The sequence below is a fragment of the Macrobrachium nipponense genome, chromosome 41 (assembly GCF_015104395.2).
Source record: "Macrobrachium nipponense isolate FS-2020 chromosome 41, ASM1510439v2, whole genome shotgun sequence".
Classification (NCBI taxonomy): Eukaryota; Metazoa; Arthropoda; class Malacostraca; order Decapoda; family Palaemonidae; genus Macrobrachium; species Macrobrachium nipponense.
In genome coordinates this window covers 19,538,459-19,555,933 of record NC_061102.1, presented here as the reverse complement: position 1 = coordinate 19,555,933, position 17,475 = coordinate 19,538,459, and the positions used below count along the sequence as shown (strand labels likewise).

The 17,475-nt window shown below is 36.8% G+C and overlaps 1 protein-coding gene across 1 annotated transcript; it reads right to left on the bottom strand.

The window, feature by feature from the left end:
• Positions 1-654: 654 nt before the first annotated feature.
• On the bottom strand, positions 655-17,279 carry LOC135212787 (glycerophosphocholine cholinephosphodiesterase ENPP6-like). Its single transcript, XM_064246562.1, has 9 exons — positions 17,009-17,279; positions 16,012-16,126; positions 11,907-12,049; positions 11,481-11,661; positions 8,523-8,661; positions 6,101-6,238; positions 3,915-4,076; positions 935-1,067; positions 655-761 (listed from the first exon to the last, which is right to left on the bottom strand). Exons 2-9 carry the CDS (start codon positions 16,122-16,124, stop codon positions 655-657), a joined length of 1,116 nt encoding a protein of 371 aa, XP_064102632.1. The 5' UTR covers positions 16,125-16,126; positions 17,009-17,279.
• Positions 17,280-17,475: the final 196 nt, after the last annotated feature.

Here is a 17,475-nt window from a genome sequence, read left to right as displayed (position 1 = left end):
GGCGACTCCATAAATCTAAACTATTTCCGAATACTTTTTTTCTTATATGTCCTGGTTTTGGACTCAAGTTTCACACTGTACATGAAACAAGGCAAGTGTGTGGTCGCCCATTAAGTTTAGTTTTGTTACGATGGATGCTAAGATTGCTGTGCAATGTTTCGTCAGTCCCAGTGGGGTGTGTGCAGGTGTTTCAAGTGCAATGTTTCGTCAGTCCCAGTGGGTGTGTGCAGGTGTTTCAAGTACCACCAGAGAAGTCAGTCCCTTATACCACTTTTTTACTAGCTAGAGTAATAAATGTGTATTTATATATCCCATTTCAACAAAACCTTGTCGAAAATAAGGTATATATATATATACTACTTCATTACTGGGTGTAGGGACACTTTCTGAATAGATAATGATCATAAATACCGTAAGTAGTTTATGAAACAGTTGTTCGATAGTGGGCAAACTGTCCATGGGCAAAATTTCCAATAGGCAAACTGATCGGAAGCACAGTGTCCGTAGGCAAACTGTCAGTATGTAGTATACTGTCCATAGGCAAACTGTCTACAGAAATGGTAAATGGGACCAGGGAATTTCACTTACGAAGAGATAATGGTTTCTTCGATACTTACATGGTCCAAGTGGGGCGCGTACAAAATTCCTCTCATGTTAGGGGTCCTGGTTGAAAATGTGTTGTCGTAGCCGTGATCTGCAACGTAGATTGGTGCGTGTTCGGGCACTGAGAATGCCTTCGTCAAGGGAGCGAATATAAACTCCTGCAAAAAGAATTTGTTAGCCTGTCTGTTCCATCCACACGTCAAAATACAAGCACAATTACACAGTGATATTACTGCTATACTTTTCTTGGGTCCTTATTCACCAACTCTCTCTTCTTCATTGATAATGTTTTCTGAATGGGGTCAAAGGAGGTTGTCGATGACCTTTTTACCTGGTTTTGCAATGGCCATGATCTCGTGGATTAATCTGTGAGACCTGTAGTGGTACCGCTCATCCAGCTCGTCCTTGAGGTATACCTCCACTTTGTCTTTAATGTCAGGACACTTTCTTAGGTCTTCGGCTACCTGAGAAAAAACATGAATATTAATAGCAAGAAAAATTTAGACGAAAATTCCTAACTACAACTTTTAACTCATTCTTTATATTAAAACTTTCTGGGAAAAATGATCAACAGGTCTTTGATTACCTGTAAAGAAAACGAATCGTCAAATGGCACATAGCCGGGTCCTTATTTAATGAAAAGTATTGTGATCGGCAGGGAATGCTTTGGAATTATCAAACATGGGGAACAAAGTATATTAAAACCGCAAAGGTAATCTTCTGAATATTTCAGCAACATACAGAATGAGTGTCTTGATACAGCAATGTATGAATTTCAACATACAGCACAATGGCTTTCACTGACGATACCCATTCTAAGATCAGTTGCTTTGAAAACAGCCGTAAATAATGTTATAATTTGTTCTGTCATTGGTATCTACGTGGTAAAGGGCATATTTTAACTGCAACAAATTCTCTGGTCCTTTTCTTGGAATCTAATGAAATCTAGTGTAAGTGGAATTGTTGAGTATGAATTTACATTCGATATCTAAATTTATACTTAACTATTCGTTTTTCATTTACTGATAGACCTTGATTTCATTATATTCTTACTGATTGACCTTGATTTCATTATATTCTTACTGATAGACCTTGATTTCATTATATTCTTACTGATTGACCTTGATTTCATTATTTTCTTGCTGATTGACCTTGATTTCATTATATTCTTACTGACTGACCTTGATGTCATTATATTCTTACTGATTGACCTTGATGGCATTATATTCTTACTGATTGACCTTGATGTCATTATATTCTTACTGATTGACCTTGATTTCATTATATTCTTACTGATTGACCCTGATTTCATTATATTCTTACTGATTGACCTTGATGTCATTATATTCTTACTGACTGACCTTGATGTCATTATATTCTTACTGATTGACCTTGATTTCATTATATTTCTGGAAAGGGACAATAAACGGTATCAGTTCACCTACATCACAACATGGAAAGATGTTAATATGTATTATCATTGTTCTGTATGTGTTTGTGTGTGTTTTCTTTCTGTAACCGAAGCAGAATATGGGCGGTTCAGCTAACTTGATTCTCCTCGCAAGATTGTCTGAAATACATCATATCACTGATTTCCAAACCCTTATAACCAGGACGCGGTACTCGCAGAGCGGGAATTAAATTCTGTAACGCAGCGAAGCAAGCCGGGAGGAAGGAGTAAGCCCCCCTGTGAATTCTAGATGCGAATCTATTAAGGGACACAAATTAAGGATTTACTGGTGGCGCTCTGGTCTCTGCCATAGTTCTGGGATATCAGTGATTGCGGAATTATGTTAAGATTAGCTTTTCGGATAGATTATGACTCTCTCTCCTCTCTCTCTCTCTCCTCTCTCTCTCTCTCTCTCTCATATATATATATATATATATTATATATATATATATAATATATATATATATATATCATTTATACATATATATATATATATATATATATATATATCTCATATATAATATATATATATATATATATAATATATATATGTATGTATGTATATATCGAGAGAGAGAGAGAGAGAGAGAGAGAGAGAGACAGAGAGAGACAGAGAGACTTGTTGATGACAGAGTACTATAATAAACTCTGTCACAAGAAGAAGTTTTTAAGAATAGCTCAAAAGACTAAATTGAGATCAGTTCTTCTTTTCTCCTGGAAAAGTCTGAAAGGTAATTTTATTTTTGCTTTGTGAGAACAATATTTCAACAAACGCGCTCACTTTCATCATCTACTTCTGATCATCTTTTTTTTTCCAGGAAAATATAATAATAGGATAATTTACACATCAAGTCTGAGTTATTTATCCCAATGGAATGATTGCATTCCGTCCAAGACTAGTTTTTATGCTGTTCTCAAACGGTTGGTTTACGAAGCTGAGAAAAATCGTATGCGAGCCAGCTTTTGTTATTTCTTCATTCATATAATAAGTAACAGTTTATCGTCAAGTTTCTAACCCAAACATTTGCCAGTGAATTGAGATAAAATTTTAATATCCTGAAGCATACCTCTCAGAGACTTCATTTATCAGGCGACCGAGATTCAATTTACAAATATTTCACTCTTTGATATGAAGAACCACTCTATAGATTTGTCACGAAAAAAGGAATATGAAACGAAGACACTTTTAGGAGAAAATTGTACAAGGCGGCTGGCTTTTAACTCCGAACGGCTATCGTGAGGCAGAATAATTAAATTCCTGAATGATTATTACATCTGGAATACGACTCACTGCGAGGTACATGAATGTATTCCCTTGGCTGGAATGGCTCTTGGAACGGAATAGAATGGGATGGGAATCTCCGTCATTTCCGATCTGTAACTACTGTCGATAGCAATGGAGAAGAAACTGTTAAAAGATAGTTTTGCTATTGAAGTGATATAGGAAAATTTCATAGATTTTTTCCTGCTTTTGTTTTAAACGTCTTTGATTTACAATACCTCAATTCTTCCAGTACTGCTTTAATCATTCAGATTTGATGTAGTATATAATATTACATGGCCAGGAGGCCTTTTTCCCAATATCATTCGCTTCGGCAAAAAGATGAACGAACGTCCCTGCATTAAGAGCGAGAAGAAGAAGAAGGAGGAGGAGGAGGAGGAGGAGGAGGAGGATGAGGAGGAAGAAGGGAAGAGGCGGAGGAAGAAGAAGAAGAGGAAGAACGAAGAAGAAGGGAGGAGGAGGAGGAAGAAGGGAGGAGGAGGAGGAGGAGGAGGAGGAAGAAGGGGTGGAGGCGGGGGAGGGGGAAGAAGGAAGGAAGGAAAGAGGAGGAGGAGGAGGAGGAGGCGTTGTCTGCATTACCTGTTGCTCGTAGCCCGGAGCTGGCAAGATGTTCACGTAACTTCCGTACTCGGTGGTAGAGAGGAGTTGCCCCCGATCAATACACGGGGCGATGTCAACAAACTCTAAGTCTTTGGGAAGAGTGTCGGTCATCCCGTGGTCGCTCAGGATGACTACATTAGTCTGTCAGTCGGGAAGAGAGAGAAAGAATAAGAAAAAAAAAAGAGAGGTCGTTAGGAGATACCAAGATTGAATCGAGAATTTCGAATTTCCTGCCTGAAATCTCTTGCTCACATTCAGGCACTAAAGTAATATTGTATTTTGTTTTATACTACATCTAAGTTGAGTTAGAGATGCTGTAACCAATAATAATAATATTTACTTGCAGCATTATTACCGTTTCGTCGATGGCTATTGCATAATACAGATCATGAAAACCACCTTAATTATTACGTTCGTCAGATCACTGAAAAAGTCAAACACAAATAAAAAAGACAAATTCCTCAAACAAACTACTGTAGAATTCTTTCATCTTGCGTAACCCACTCAGTGCATGTTTCAGTGGGCACCAGATGAACTCGCCTCCCACTGGGGCTAATTAGACTGGCATAAGGCCAAGGGTAATATTACATGCATCCTGCGTAGGAATCCGATGACATCACAAAAGTGAATCTCATGGACGTGAGGTTGAACAAATTTTAATTAAATCAAGTTTGAGATCTGACAAGGCCTTCCTTTTCTAGTTGGATTCAATAGGATGTCTTTCGTTGATGTATTCTGATGTCACTTCCGGATGTAACCCGCGTGTGAAATGAACCAGACATGAATGAGATCACCGAAATTGATTGAATGTGAAACGTTCAAACAATCTTTGTTATCTTGTCCCTCATGATATCACTGATGTGATTAGGAAATCACAATTTTGAGTTTTTCATCTACCACGTTATCTGTTGCAAAACTGAAAAAGCTGTCCGTTAATTGAAACTGTTCGTTAGCGAACTTCTATCCGGTCTATTTTTCTTTATTATTAGAACTTGATTGAATTTCATACATGATAACACAATAATGGTGGTGACAGTAATTGAATGACTCACAAAGGTTGCAGAAACATGTCGCCATCGACCTAATGTTTTTGAAGATTGAATAGAAGTATTAATTGCCCTTTTGCACCTAAGAAACTTTAACGGAGAGTGAAAAAAAGGATGAACAAGGACTTGTTAAAAGTTTTTTTTTTTTCGGGGTGGGAAGAAGATATTGTTTGGTAAATGAGGATCCATAATAGAATTGGCAGTGAATCGGCGCGGAAAGCATTGAGAACGTATGACAAAATATGATAGTTTTTAATATTTGCTAGTTTTTTTTATTAACTAAAGGAAGCTACAAAATGAGAGTTTTTGTATAACTTTTTTTTTAATCGATAGGAAAGTATATCTTTTTCTATCGGACATAATAGCTTTATCTGGCAAAAAACTTGCCTTGGGTTAGAACATAGTAAGATGCACATCAAGCCAAGATAATGCTCTCCCATTGACTGTAATATGTCTCTCTCTCTCTCTCTCTCTCTCTCTCTCTCTCTCTCTCTCTCTCTCTCTCTCTCGTTCGAGTTTACTAGGCAATAAAATTTTGTAGTATGAAAGGCAACAATAGATTTCTGAAGAATGCTAATTCACGTCATATCTCTCTCTCTCTCTCTCTCTCTCTCTCTCTCTCTCTCTCTCTCTCTCTCTCGTTCGAGTTTACTAGGTAGTAAAATTTTATAGTATGAAATGTGACAATAGATTTCTAAAGGATTCTAATTCATGTCATCTCTCTCTCTCTCTCTCTCTCTCTCTCTCTCTCTCTCTCTCTCTCTCTCTCTCGTTTGAATTTACTCAGAAATTAAAATTTTGTATTATGTAACAATAGATTTCTAAAGGATTCTAATTCACGTCATATCTCTCTCTCTCTCTCTCTCTCTCTCTCTCTCTCTCTCTCTTTCTCTCTCTCTCTCGTTCGTTTGAGTTTACTCAGGGATTAGAATTTTGTATTATTTAACAATAGATCTCTCTCTCTCTCTCTCTCTCTCTCTCTCTCTCTCTCTCTCTCTCTCTCGTTTAAATTTACTCAGGCATTAAAATTGTGTCGTATGAAACGTAATAACAATAGATTTCTAAATGTTTCTAATTCACGTCATCTCTCTCTCTCAATCCCTTTAGAAATTTACTTACATTATTGTACATCTCCCTGGTTTCGAGAGCCTCCCAGAGCCCTTGCAACACTGCATCCACTTCCCTCACCGAGGCCGCGACCTCTGCCGAATCTGGTCCGTAGTAATGTCCCTGGCGGTCAACACCGCCTGTGTAAAGCTGGGAGGAGAAGAAGGTAGTTTTATTTGGACGAAGAAGAGTAATTTTATTTTGCCAAAAGACGGGGCATTTAATGAATGCCATGCTCGTGTGAGTGATACATGAAGGCGGAGTGCCTCAGTGGCGTGATCGGTATGGTCTTTGCCTGCCACCTCGGTGGCCGCGAGTTCGATTCTCGGGCATTCTATTGAGGGGTCAGAGATGTGTATTTCTGGTGATAGAAGTTCACTCTCGACGTGGTTCGGAAGTCACGTAAAGCCGTTGGTCCCGTTGCTGAATAACCACTGGTTCCATGCAACGTAAAAACGCCATGCAAACAAATAAACAAACAATACATGAAAGCGGGGCGTTTGGTGATTCGTAAGAGGTCCCTTAGTTGGGGATTTAAAGGAATAGTAATGATGATTAACAGAAAATTACGAGCATTGCAGGGATTTTCAGAACACCTGCTTTGTTGGCACTGTGGACCTTTCCTCCTCTTCAGCAGTTCTTGCATTGATTTGTCCTGCTCTTTGCGAATTATTCTTTTGTAGGCTTAGAAAGTATTAAGTGGTAAATGAGAAAACATATTCCTTTTGTCTATTTTCAGGGTCGTCTCATTTCATTAATGGGTAATATTCTGTATTAACCTTTTAAAATAATACATTGTAAACTATGGTGATTCACATCTGAGCATTTTCTGATGTAAGTGTGCTCTTTAATCGTTTAACCATGTTAATTTTGATGGCTAATGCTCTACTTCGTTTCTTCATTTGATTTTAGGAATGTTTCCGGTACTCTTGATTCACAATAAATACATGAATTAGTGGGATGTCAGTGTCTTTAAAATGCATGTGCTTATAATGATTTTTTTTTCATCCTCCACAAAGCTTAAAACTGAACACACACTCATCGCCCTCCTCGGAAATTTCATGACATCGCCCTCCTCGGAAATTTCATGACATCGCCCTCCTCGGAAATTTCATGACATCGCCCTCCTCGGAAATTTCATGTCATCGCCCTCGGAAATTTCATGACATCGCCCTCCTCGGAAATTTCATGAAACATAGAGACGATCTCTTTAGGGGAAAATTATTCATCCCCCAACTTTCAGATCGCTACCACGCACTGAAAGCGCAGCCCAGTGCAAGCTCCCAAGCGTGAAAACCCGATGCATATCATCACTGGAGGCTCTTAGACAAGCCTTTCCGTTGCTAATCGAGTGCAGAAGCCTTCCCTTTGATATCTGGTGGGCGTAGAGGATTTTCACTCTTTTCGTTCATTTGTAAAAACTAGAAAGCATACCAGTTTACGTTGGATTCAATAGGTATTGAGGTACCTGGAGTGAATCTATGTACAATGCATTACAGTAAGGTCCTTAAGGTATTTTTATTTTTATTTGCCTTTGTTCCAGGCATCCGTGTTATAAACCTTGTCCCTCCGTGATTTGGTGATATCCTTTGATCATTAATTATATATAGTTCCAGACTAATTTTATAAAATAAAAAATGTCTTGCTTCTGCTTCGATGCTTATTAGGGTATACTGGAAAAGAGTCAGATAGAAGAGCACCTTGGTAATGAAACCTTCCTGATTGAGTAATTCACCACAATAACCTTAGCAAAAATGTTGAGATGATGACATACAATGCATGTGATCCCTGTTTTCTGGAATGTTTCGTTTGCAGGTCTCGCTGCATTCTCGTCGAGCTTTCGAGACATCTCACAAGAAACTTGACTGTTTCAAATCCACAAGAGACTTGACTGTTTCAAATCCACAAGAGACTTGACTGTTTTAAATCCACAAGAGACTTGATTGTTTCAAATCCATGCTTTATAAAGAGGAATATTCGTGAATGGCGCTTTTTTTTTTTATTTAGGAAAAGACTTGGCTAGATGATGTTGCTACAGAATGGATGAAGGAGCGAGATAATGCATGTAATGGCGAGAAGAGTAGTGGCTGGAAGCATATCTGATCATTGTTTGGTTTAAGCAATAATGAAGATAGATGTGAGTTTGCGAGGAAGGCGTTAAAATGTGATTTTAGCTGAAAGAAAGGCAAGTGAGTTGGATAGCAAGGAAGTGGGAAGAGTATTTATAAGAGAGAAAATGGATAAGCAAAGTGCTAAGGTTAAAGACAGAGGGGGAAGTAGTTGATAAGTAGTGCTTATAATTCAAAGGCGAGTCTATAAGGAAGTTTATGGGTATAAAAGGTATTGGAACTAGACTTCATATAATCTTTATAACCCTCAGAAAGTGTGTATTATGTTAAAACCAAAGGAGAGGAAAGCTGGTCCATATTCTTACCATGATTAACTGGTAATTCTCTCCTTGAATCATGTCTAGGGCTTGATGAAGCTGCTTCACAAAATAATGAGAATTCGCTGCATTGAAGTCGTAAGGCACACAGTACTTGGGCAGAATTCCATCCCACGCTACGTCACATCTAATAATAATAATAATAATAATAATAATAATAATAATAATAATAATAATAATAGCGTTGAAAAGTAGCATGGAGGAAGAGGGTTAGTGTACAGGGTGTCCATAAAGTCCCAGTACCATTATAAGTATTTATTACCCGTAATGGTACTGGGACTTTATGGACACCTTTAGTCGGAAGAGCACTCTTTGGATGGTAGGCGAGCATTTTTAATGATATCATCATTTCATCATTAAAGTTTGAACTACCACTACCAGGTACATTAGAGCTTAGTACTTTCGAAAGTTCACAACGAAGAGAAAGGCTTAAGTAATAGGGTTGTACGTACCATAGGCAAGATTGTTTAAACGTATTTACGTAACCCACAGCTATTCCATCCAAACCTGATCGTATTCTCATATTCAACTCTCTCTCTCTCTCTCTCTCTCTCTCTCTCTTTCCGGTGGCATTGCATAGGTAATCTCAAAAAATGTTAGACAACCACGGTCGTTCATAGAGAAGCCTGATATTTATTTTCATCAATTTTATGGTGAATTTTATCAGAAAATCCTTATACTTAGTTTTATTAATGCCATACAAATATGTTCATATCCCTTGCAGCTCATTTCATTTTTTATCTGCTTTGTGAAATACAGTGAACAACATCCCTTTGAACTTTTGTTGGCCCCTTTTCGTACCGGATTGCTGGCAATTCGCATAGATTCTATGTCGTTACATCTACAAGCGAAGATAAAGGCAAACGATAACGATTCATCTAAGCAATTTAAATTATTTAATCAGAATTTCCTGATTCTGATTGTAAATTTATTTTAATCCATAATGTTTAAGTGCTCTTGTTTATGCAGTTGTTAATCTAAAGTGACGTTTATGTCATTTTCTCAAAAATTCCTAACAAGATGGCAAACGGGCAAACGAAGACTAGATTCCTTTAGTCTACAATCGAATCAGTCGTCATTTTCTCTTGAGTTCCATCTTAGTTCGTTTTCTGTTATGGGTTCTTTGTATGACTCCTTAATATTTTGTAAGGGTAATACAATATTTGCTGTACTAGTATATATTCTCTATTAAGACTGTAATGACTTGAGGTGTAGATTCATATTTGATTTTGGTGTTTTGCTGAACCTTTGGTATGACGAAGGCTGGTACTTACGCTCTTTCGAACAGCATGCACTTGAAGGCTAAAAAGTGGCAGTTGACTACGAATGATTTATTTAGTATTTTTGGAGTATTTGAACAAAAATGTGTATCAAGGGGAAAAAAAACTGATGGAACAGTTTAGGAGTTAAACGAGTTTGTCCCATGTAATCGTATTCTTTCAGTGAACAGAAAATGTTAGGCCTTTTAGAGTGTGTTAGAAAGAGCAGTTAATAAGTACCATTTGTCAATAGCTAGTAACTAAAAAGGAGTATACAGTCTTTTACGTATGGTAGAGGTGATTTTGGAAGCGATATGAATCTACATCAAGGAATCCACATGTAAGTGTAGGATATTTGGTTATAGATTCCCCCCCCCCCCCCCTCTCTCTCTCTCTCTCTCTCTCTCTCTCTCTCTCTCTCTCTCTCTCTGGGCGTAAAATATATTAATGACTGAATACAGTATCAGGAATAATAACGAACCCCGGCAATTAACATTTTTGCATGTTTCGTGAAAATTTTATTAGACTGAGGTTACTGGGTATTTTTTTTTTCTATTTATATAATTATATAATAATTACTGCTGTAACGGTATGTAAAATGTTTGTTGTGATTTCCGTAGGGTTTAAAACATTTGAAACTGGTCTATTGACATACATACTCCTATTCTCTATAATGTGCTGAATGGCTCCAACTACCCCAAAGTACTGAATGATTGAAAGTATCCCAAAGTGAAAGTATCCCAAAGTGCTGAATGGCTAAAAATACCCCAAAGTGCTGAATGGTTGAAAGTGCATCGAAGTGCTGAATGGCTAAAAGTGCCCCAGAACTTGGCATTACAGTCTAAGTTTCATAATTCATTCACGGTAGCTATAGTTGTTCTCCTAACTGGTGAGAATCTTTTCACACACCGAACTCGTTGGCTGCAACCACTTGCGTTCACAGTCTTTGAAAAGAGGCCAGAACAGTATTTTTCTGTGTAAACTGTGGTACATTTTGTCAGGACTTTGCGTAAAATGTTAACAGGCATTTGAAATATATTCACAAGGTTATTCTTTAGAAAGTTTAGCAGATAAGTTTACATCATAAAAGAGATTACTCAGGAGAAGGTATACGAACAATAACAATTAAACAAATTATACAGCTATATACACTTAATCTTACACAGAATATTTGTATGCAGCATGTATTCATAATATTAAGATTTAAAGTTGTTTTGGTGAGAATTGTAAACAATCTGAATCTTTCATCAGAAAATTTTCAATGAAACCAACATCGGTCTTCACTTTTGTATCAGATGTGTCTGGCCAGGCTATTTTCACGCCACCCTAAACAATAATTAAAATGTTGTCATTGCGTTAGGTATAACGACCAGACATCTAAAAGTGCTAGTTAGGAAGGCCAGGAAAGGTTTAATGAACTAACAGTTGAAACTGAATTAAGAAACAAAGCTATACCATGCAAACTTATAACAATTAACACTGATGTATACTATATTTCCGTAAAAACGCTTTGGTCAGCATTGTCAAAAAATAATAATAAATAAATAAAAATCCCTCTTAATAAGAATTTTTCCGGAATGACCTAAATCAATAATCATTTTGCATCAGAATTTAGAAGATCCAGTGGAAGTAGAACCGTGCCTCGAGACTAATGGTAACATGAAAATTAATATTTTTTACTGCTTACCTCGACCAATAAAACAGGGCCGTATTGATGTCATCTTTCGTGGTGGTTATCCAGAGTGGTTCTGCATCACTCCACCACTCGGGATCTTTAGTTGTGTCTAAATCATATAGGTCAAACTTGCTCTCTTTTGCTGAGTCGTACATGAAGTTACTGACAATGCCATGGCTCTCTGGATATAGGCCTAGAGGAAAATATTTTTTAAAATGACATTCATAATCTTTTTCTGTTCACGTGCAGGATTTTTATTTGGATATAATTTAAACATATTCTTCATTTTCAACCAAAGTGGGTGTTCGTATAAAAATAAATGACATAGGCTACAGTAAGGAAGCTACAAGTAGGGGAAGGCGTATCAGCTCTTGTTATGGCACTCAGAATCGAATTACCTAGGAATCACAATTGTATATTAGAGGCACCAACTCTCACCTGTGACAATTGTATGCCAGTTAGGAAAGGAATTTGGGGGAAAAACTGGATTCAGGTACTTTGCTCGAACTCCTGTAGAAGTCAGGTGATCAAAACCCTGCAGACCGAGCCCTTTATGAATTTCAGTATAGTCCCACCTGAAACTGCGAATAAAAGAAAACGAATTTCATCTTAGTGGTAGACTATGAGACACACGACCTGAAAATGAATTTGGATTTTAAAATACAAAGGACGGTTATGCAATATTTGCAATGGACCGAGAAAACAGCTTTACTGGCTTGAGCATATGGTACCCCATATGCCCTACTTGACGGCGCTAAATAAATCTAATCATATCACCACGATAATCTCACGTTACTTAACCTTTCCTACGAGAGGCTTCAACCATTTCATGAATACATTAGTTATCCATTTGACTAGTAATAGCCAGTGTTCTTGGTTCTTTGATGAAACACACTATACAAGATATATTGTAGCCTGGTACTTTCCCAGTCACATGCTCAAAATGCAAGGTTTCGAAAGATACCTGCCAGTTGGAAAAACGTCCATGAATATATTTTCTAGCCCTCAATTACTGTGTTTTTGGAGCATCATTTCTTGCCTTATCTTCTGCTCTTAGCTATAATGCAAGTTATCAAGTGATTGTCTAAACGCACTTTGTTCACAAAATCTCTTATCAAAAATTATACTCGTACTTGCATCTTGCGTCTTCCTTGTTATCCCCATGACACGTTAACGTTATAGCTGTCTATTTAGTTTTCTTATAAATTTTCATCTATATATATACACATATGTATATATATATATATATATACATATATGTGTATATGTATACATACAATTATATATATGTTTATATGTATATGTACATATAATTACACACACACACACACACACACACACACACACATATATATATATATATATATATATATATATATATATATATATATGTGTGTGTGTGTGTGTGTGTGTGTGTGTGTGTGTGTGTGTGTATTATATCCGGGATGAAAAGTAACCGTATGGCAGTTTTATTAAAATTTGGTTCTGTATCTTAACGATACACTTCTCTCGGGTGAGCGTCTGGTGAATTTTCAAACTTAATTTTACGTAATAACGTTGCTTAATGGATAAAATTCTCCTTTAGATTATTTAGTAATTGGTTATGCGGGAATATGATTAAACGAAGTATATCTTCAGATTCCGTGATACGGCGCTATAATAGTCAGTTATTTTATTTTATTTTACCATGTAAAATAAGCCTTATGACATATTACGTCACGTCTAAGATTTTATTCGGAAAAGTTTTTGTAAAATGTAAATTATTATCGTTCACATTTCAGCATAATAAAAATAATAATAATAATAATAATAATAATAATAATAATAATAATAATAATAATAATAATAATAATAATAATAATAATAATAATAATAATAATAATAATGTCATGCCTAAGATCTTATTCTGAAAAGTTGTAAAATGTAAAATATTTCATATTTCAGAAAAATAAAAACCTGCGCTATTAATATGATAAATCAGGGACCATCCCTCCTGCTCACTACCATCAGGGGACCTTTACTGATGATTGAAGCCACATCAACTGAAAATATTGACACCCCGTAAAAGGCACCTCCTAGAAATACTCCCTTTGACCTGAGATTGCAGTAAATTCAGCAAATACCGAGAAAGTGTCACCATGACCACCTAACCATTAGGGCAACGCCAGAAAAAATAGCTCTACAGTCTGATAGTAGTAGTTTTTGTAATTTTTGTGTTAGTCAAGAAATAAAATAACCGTTTGTGTCTGTACCGTTCACGAATGTAAGCTGGTGAGATAAATTTAGGTTATCTTATTAATAGTCTCACATTAGTGGGATAATGCGGCAAATAAAGAAAATTCAATACAAAATCAGTGGGTGTCGGACAGCCATTTGTGATGAATCTTTTAAAAAATCAGTGCATTCTTCCCCATTATTATTATTATTTTTTTTTCTTTTTCTTTTTTACTCTATCACAGTCCTCCAATTCGACTGGGTGGTATTTATAGTGTGGGGTTCCGGGTTGCATCCTGCCTCCTTAGGAGTCCATCACTTTTCTTACTATGTGTGCCGTTTCTAGGATCACACTCTTCTGCATGAGTCCTGGAGCTACTTCAGCCTCTAGTTTTTCTAGATTCCTTTTCAGGGATCTTGGGATCGTGCCTAGTGCTCCTATGATTATGGGTACGATTTCCACTTGCATATCCCATATCCTTCTTATTTCTATTTTCAGATCTTGATACTTATCCATTTTTTTCCTCTCTTTCTCTTCAACTCTGGTGTCCCATGGTATTGCGACATCAATGAGTGATACTTTCTTCTTGACTTTGTCAATCAACGTCACGTCTGGTCTGTTTGCACGTATCACCCTATCCGTTCTGATACCATAGTCCCAGAGGATCTTTGCTTGATCGTTTTCTATCACTCCCTCAGGTTGGTGCTCGTACCACTTATTACTGCAAGGTAGCTGATGTTTCTTGCACAGGCTCCAGTGGAGGGCTTTTGCCACTGAATCATGCCTCTTTTTGTACTGGTTCTGTGCAAGTGCCGGGCATTCACTTGCTATGTGGTTTATGGTTTCATTTTTCATATTGCACTTCCTACATATGGGAGAGATGTTATTTCCGTCTATCGTTCTTTGAACATATCTGGTTCTTAGGGCCTGATCTTGTGCCGCTGTTATCATTCCTTCAGTTTCCTTCTTTAGCTCTCCCCTCTGTAGCCATTGCCAATTGTCATCGCTGGCTAGTTCTTTAGTCTGTCTCATGTATTGTCCGTGCATTGGTTTGTTGTGCCAGTCCTCTGTTCTGTCTGTCATTCTCCTGTCTCTGTATATTTCTGGGTCTTCCTCTACTTTTATTAGTCCTTCTTCCCATGCACTCTTTAGCCACTCGTCTTCACTAGTTTTCAGATATTGCCCCAGTGCTCTGTTCTCAATGTTGACGCAGTCCTCTATACTTAGTAGTCCTCTCCCTCCTTCCTTTCGTGTTATGTATAGTCTGTCCGTATTTGCTCTTGGGTGTAGTGCTTTGTGTATTGTCATATGTTTCCTGGTTTTTCTGATCTATGCTGCGGAGTTCTGCCTTCGTCCATTCCACTATTCCTGCGCTGTATCTGATTACTGGCACTGCCCATGTGTTTATGGCTTTTATCATATTTCCGGCGTTGAGTTTTGACTTGAGTATCGCCTTGAGTCTCTGCATATAATCTTTCCTGATCGTGTCCTTCATCTCTTGGTGTTTTGTATCCCCTCCTTCCATTATTCCCAGGTATTTGTATCCTGTCTCATCTATGTGTTTGATGTTGCTCCCATCTGGTAGCTTTATCCCTTCAGTTCTCGTTACTTTGCCTTTTTGTATGTTGACTAAGGTGCATTTTTCTATTCCAAACTCCATCCTGATGTCCCCAGATACAATCCTTACAGTCTGGATTAGGGTATCTATTTCCTTGATGCTCTTACCATACAGCTTGATGTCGTCCATGAACATCAGATTATTATTATTATTATTATTATTATTATTATTACTATTATTATTATTATTATTATTATTATTATTATTATTATTATTCATAAAAATCTCATAATAGCGTGAGCCACTAAAATGATGAGGAAATCCACAGTGTTATTAATATATTTCTAAAAACATATACATTTTGATGGATATTAAAAGCTTTCGAACCTTGTGCTAGGTTCATCTTCAGTCAAGTGAAGATGAACCTAGCACAAGGTTCGAAAGCTATTATTATCCATTAAGACTATAAACTCCCATGCTATATTATTGTGGGCCTGCAACCAATATATACTACATTTGCACAACTGAAGTTATTTCTTCGCCATTATTATTATTATTATTATTATTATTATTATTATTATTATTATTATTATTATATTATTATTATTATTATTATTATTATTATTATTATTATTATTATTATTATTATTATTTATTATCATTAAAGGTTATGTTGTAGTAAGGCAGAATCTACTCTTTGTAAACAAATTCACGCTGGATTCACGATCCCAAAATTCGGCACAATATTTAAACTACTGATAGCTACTTACCCATCAATTAATATGACGATCATGTCGGGAACATTTCCCTGTGAGGTCCCATCTGCTTCGTTTAGTCCCACCAACGCAATTAGGAGCACCGGAAGAAGAATTTTCGTCACCATGCCTGTACCAAAACACTAAGATTAATCCGAGTGAATATTTAGATCGAGAATAACGCTTAATTCCTCGTCATTCTTAACATATGTTTCGTTCGTTATTATTGTAAACGTTTGCATGTGTCTCATGTTCTTTATATGATTATGAAGAAAATGACATGAAAGGCAGTTTATCTGAATTATTAGTCTATATATGAGCTCCATTTTTTTTATAAAAATAATTTTTCGTGATACCGAGTGAGGCAGTCATTTTAGTCAAAAACACAACAGTCACTTATATGTAGTGACGGTTGTAAAAGTAATAGTAATAAGAGTAGACTAAATTGGTAAACTGTACTGTCAAAATCACTCTCACTTCTTCAGTTTTGGGGGTTGTACACTTTATTATTGCATTTATTATTATTTTTCACTCTTTATCACTTACTCCTCCTCCACCCCGAACTTGAGAACTTTTTTTGTTTATCACTTACTCCTCCTCCACCCCGAACTTGAGAACTTTTTTTGGTTTCCTTTGTTACTCCGGAGTTCTCTGATCTTCCGCTGTCCATTCAAAAGATAAATCAATTCAGTTTGTTCTGTATTCATTGTGGTCAAACAATGTTGGCCTTTTAAAAGCATTCTCAGTTTGAGGAAAAATTCAATATCTTATCACGACCTAATTTTGCTTTCTTCAAGTTAGTCTCCTTTCATAAATACTCTTCTAGAGAATGTCAGAACCGAATGATACTTTTATGATCTTGGCAAAAATTGTTCCTCACTTCAAGCATGTAGAGTGATGTCAGTTTTGTCACAAAAGATTGCGCTTGTGCGCTCTCAGATCTGGAAGTTCTTTGGACGCATGTTTAGACTTCAAAGAATGTGTAATAAGGACACAGAAAAGTACACAGAACCTGCTAATACTGTTCCAAGCGTGGATCTTGACGTTCTGTCCAGTACAGAACTATCAGTAGAAGGACATGTGCCACTTACTGCCAATCAAATAGTCCTGAAGAGCAATAGAGTGCTTCTTACAGTTATCGGAAACCGAAGAAGCCAGGCGCTGTTCATTAGAAGTCACGTTAAGCAGAAAAACCTCTTCACGGCATTTTAAGCACGACAACAATAATCTCTCAAGAGTAGTGTATCTCCTTATAAACCCAAAGGTCTGCTTCAGTGAGAGTGATCAATCGATTCGAGGTTTCGCTAAAGGGTCCGGCCTTCCTGATATGTAGATAATGGGTAATTTAACTCTTTGATCAGTGGCTAGTTACTCAGATTACATAACACCAAGTTTTTCTGCTCTGTGTAGTTAGTACCTAATAATATAATATTATATACACTAAATTCTTGTGTTCGACAGAGTAAAGCACATCATACT

Excerpts from the sequence above, each read along its gene's own strand:
- LOC135212787 (XM_064246562.1), bottom strand. The coding sequence starts at position 16,124 with ATGGTGACGAAAATTCTTCTTCCGGTGCTCCTAATTGCGTTGGTGGGA. Across the intron at positions 4,077-6,100 it reads CCAGGGAGATGTACAATAAT|ACTAATGTAGTCATCCTGAG; the intron begins GTAAGTAAATTT and ends CCCGACTGACAG. Across the intron at positions 762-934 it reads CATGGCCATTGCAAAACCAG|GAGTTTATATTCGCTCCCTT; the intron begins GTAAAAAGGTCA and ends TTCTTTTTGCAG.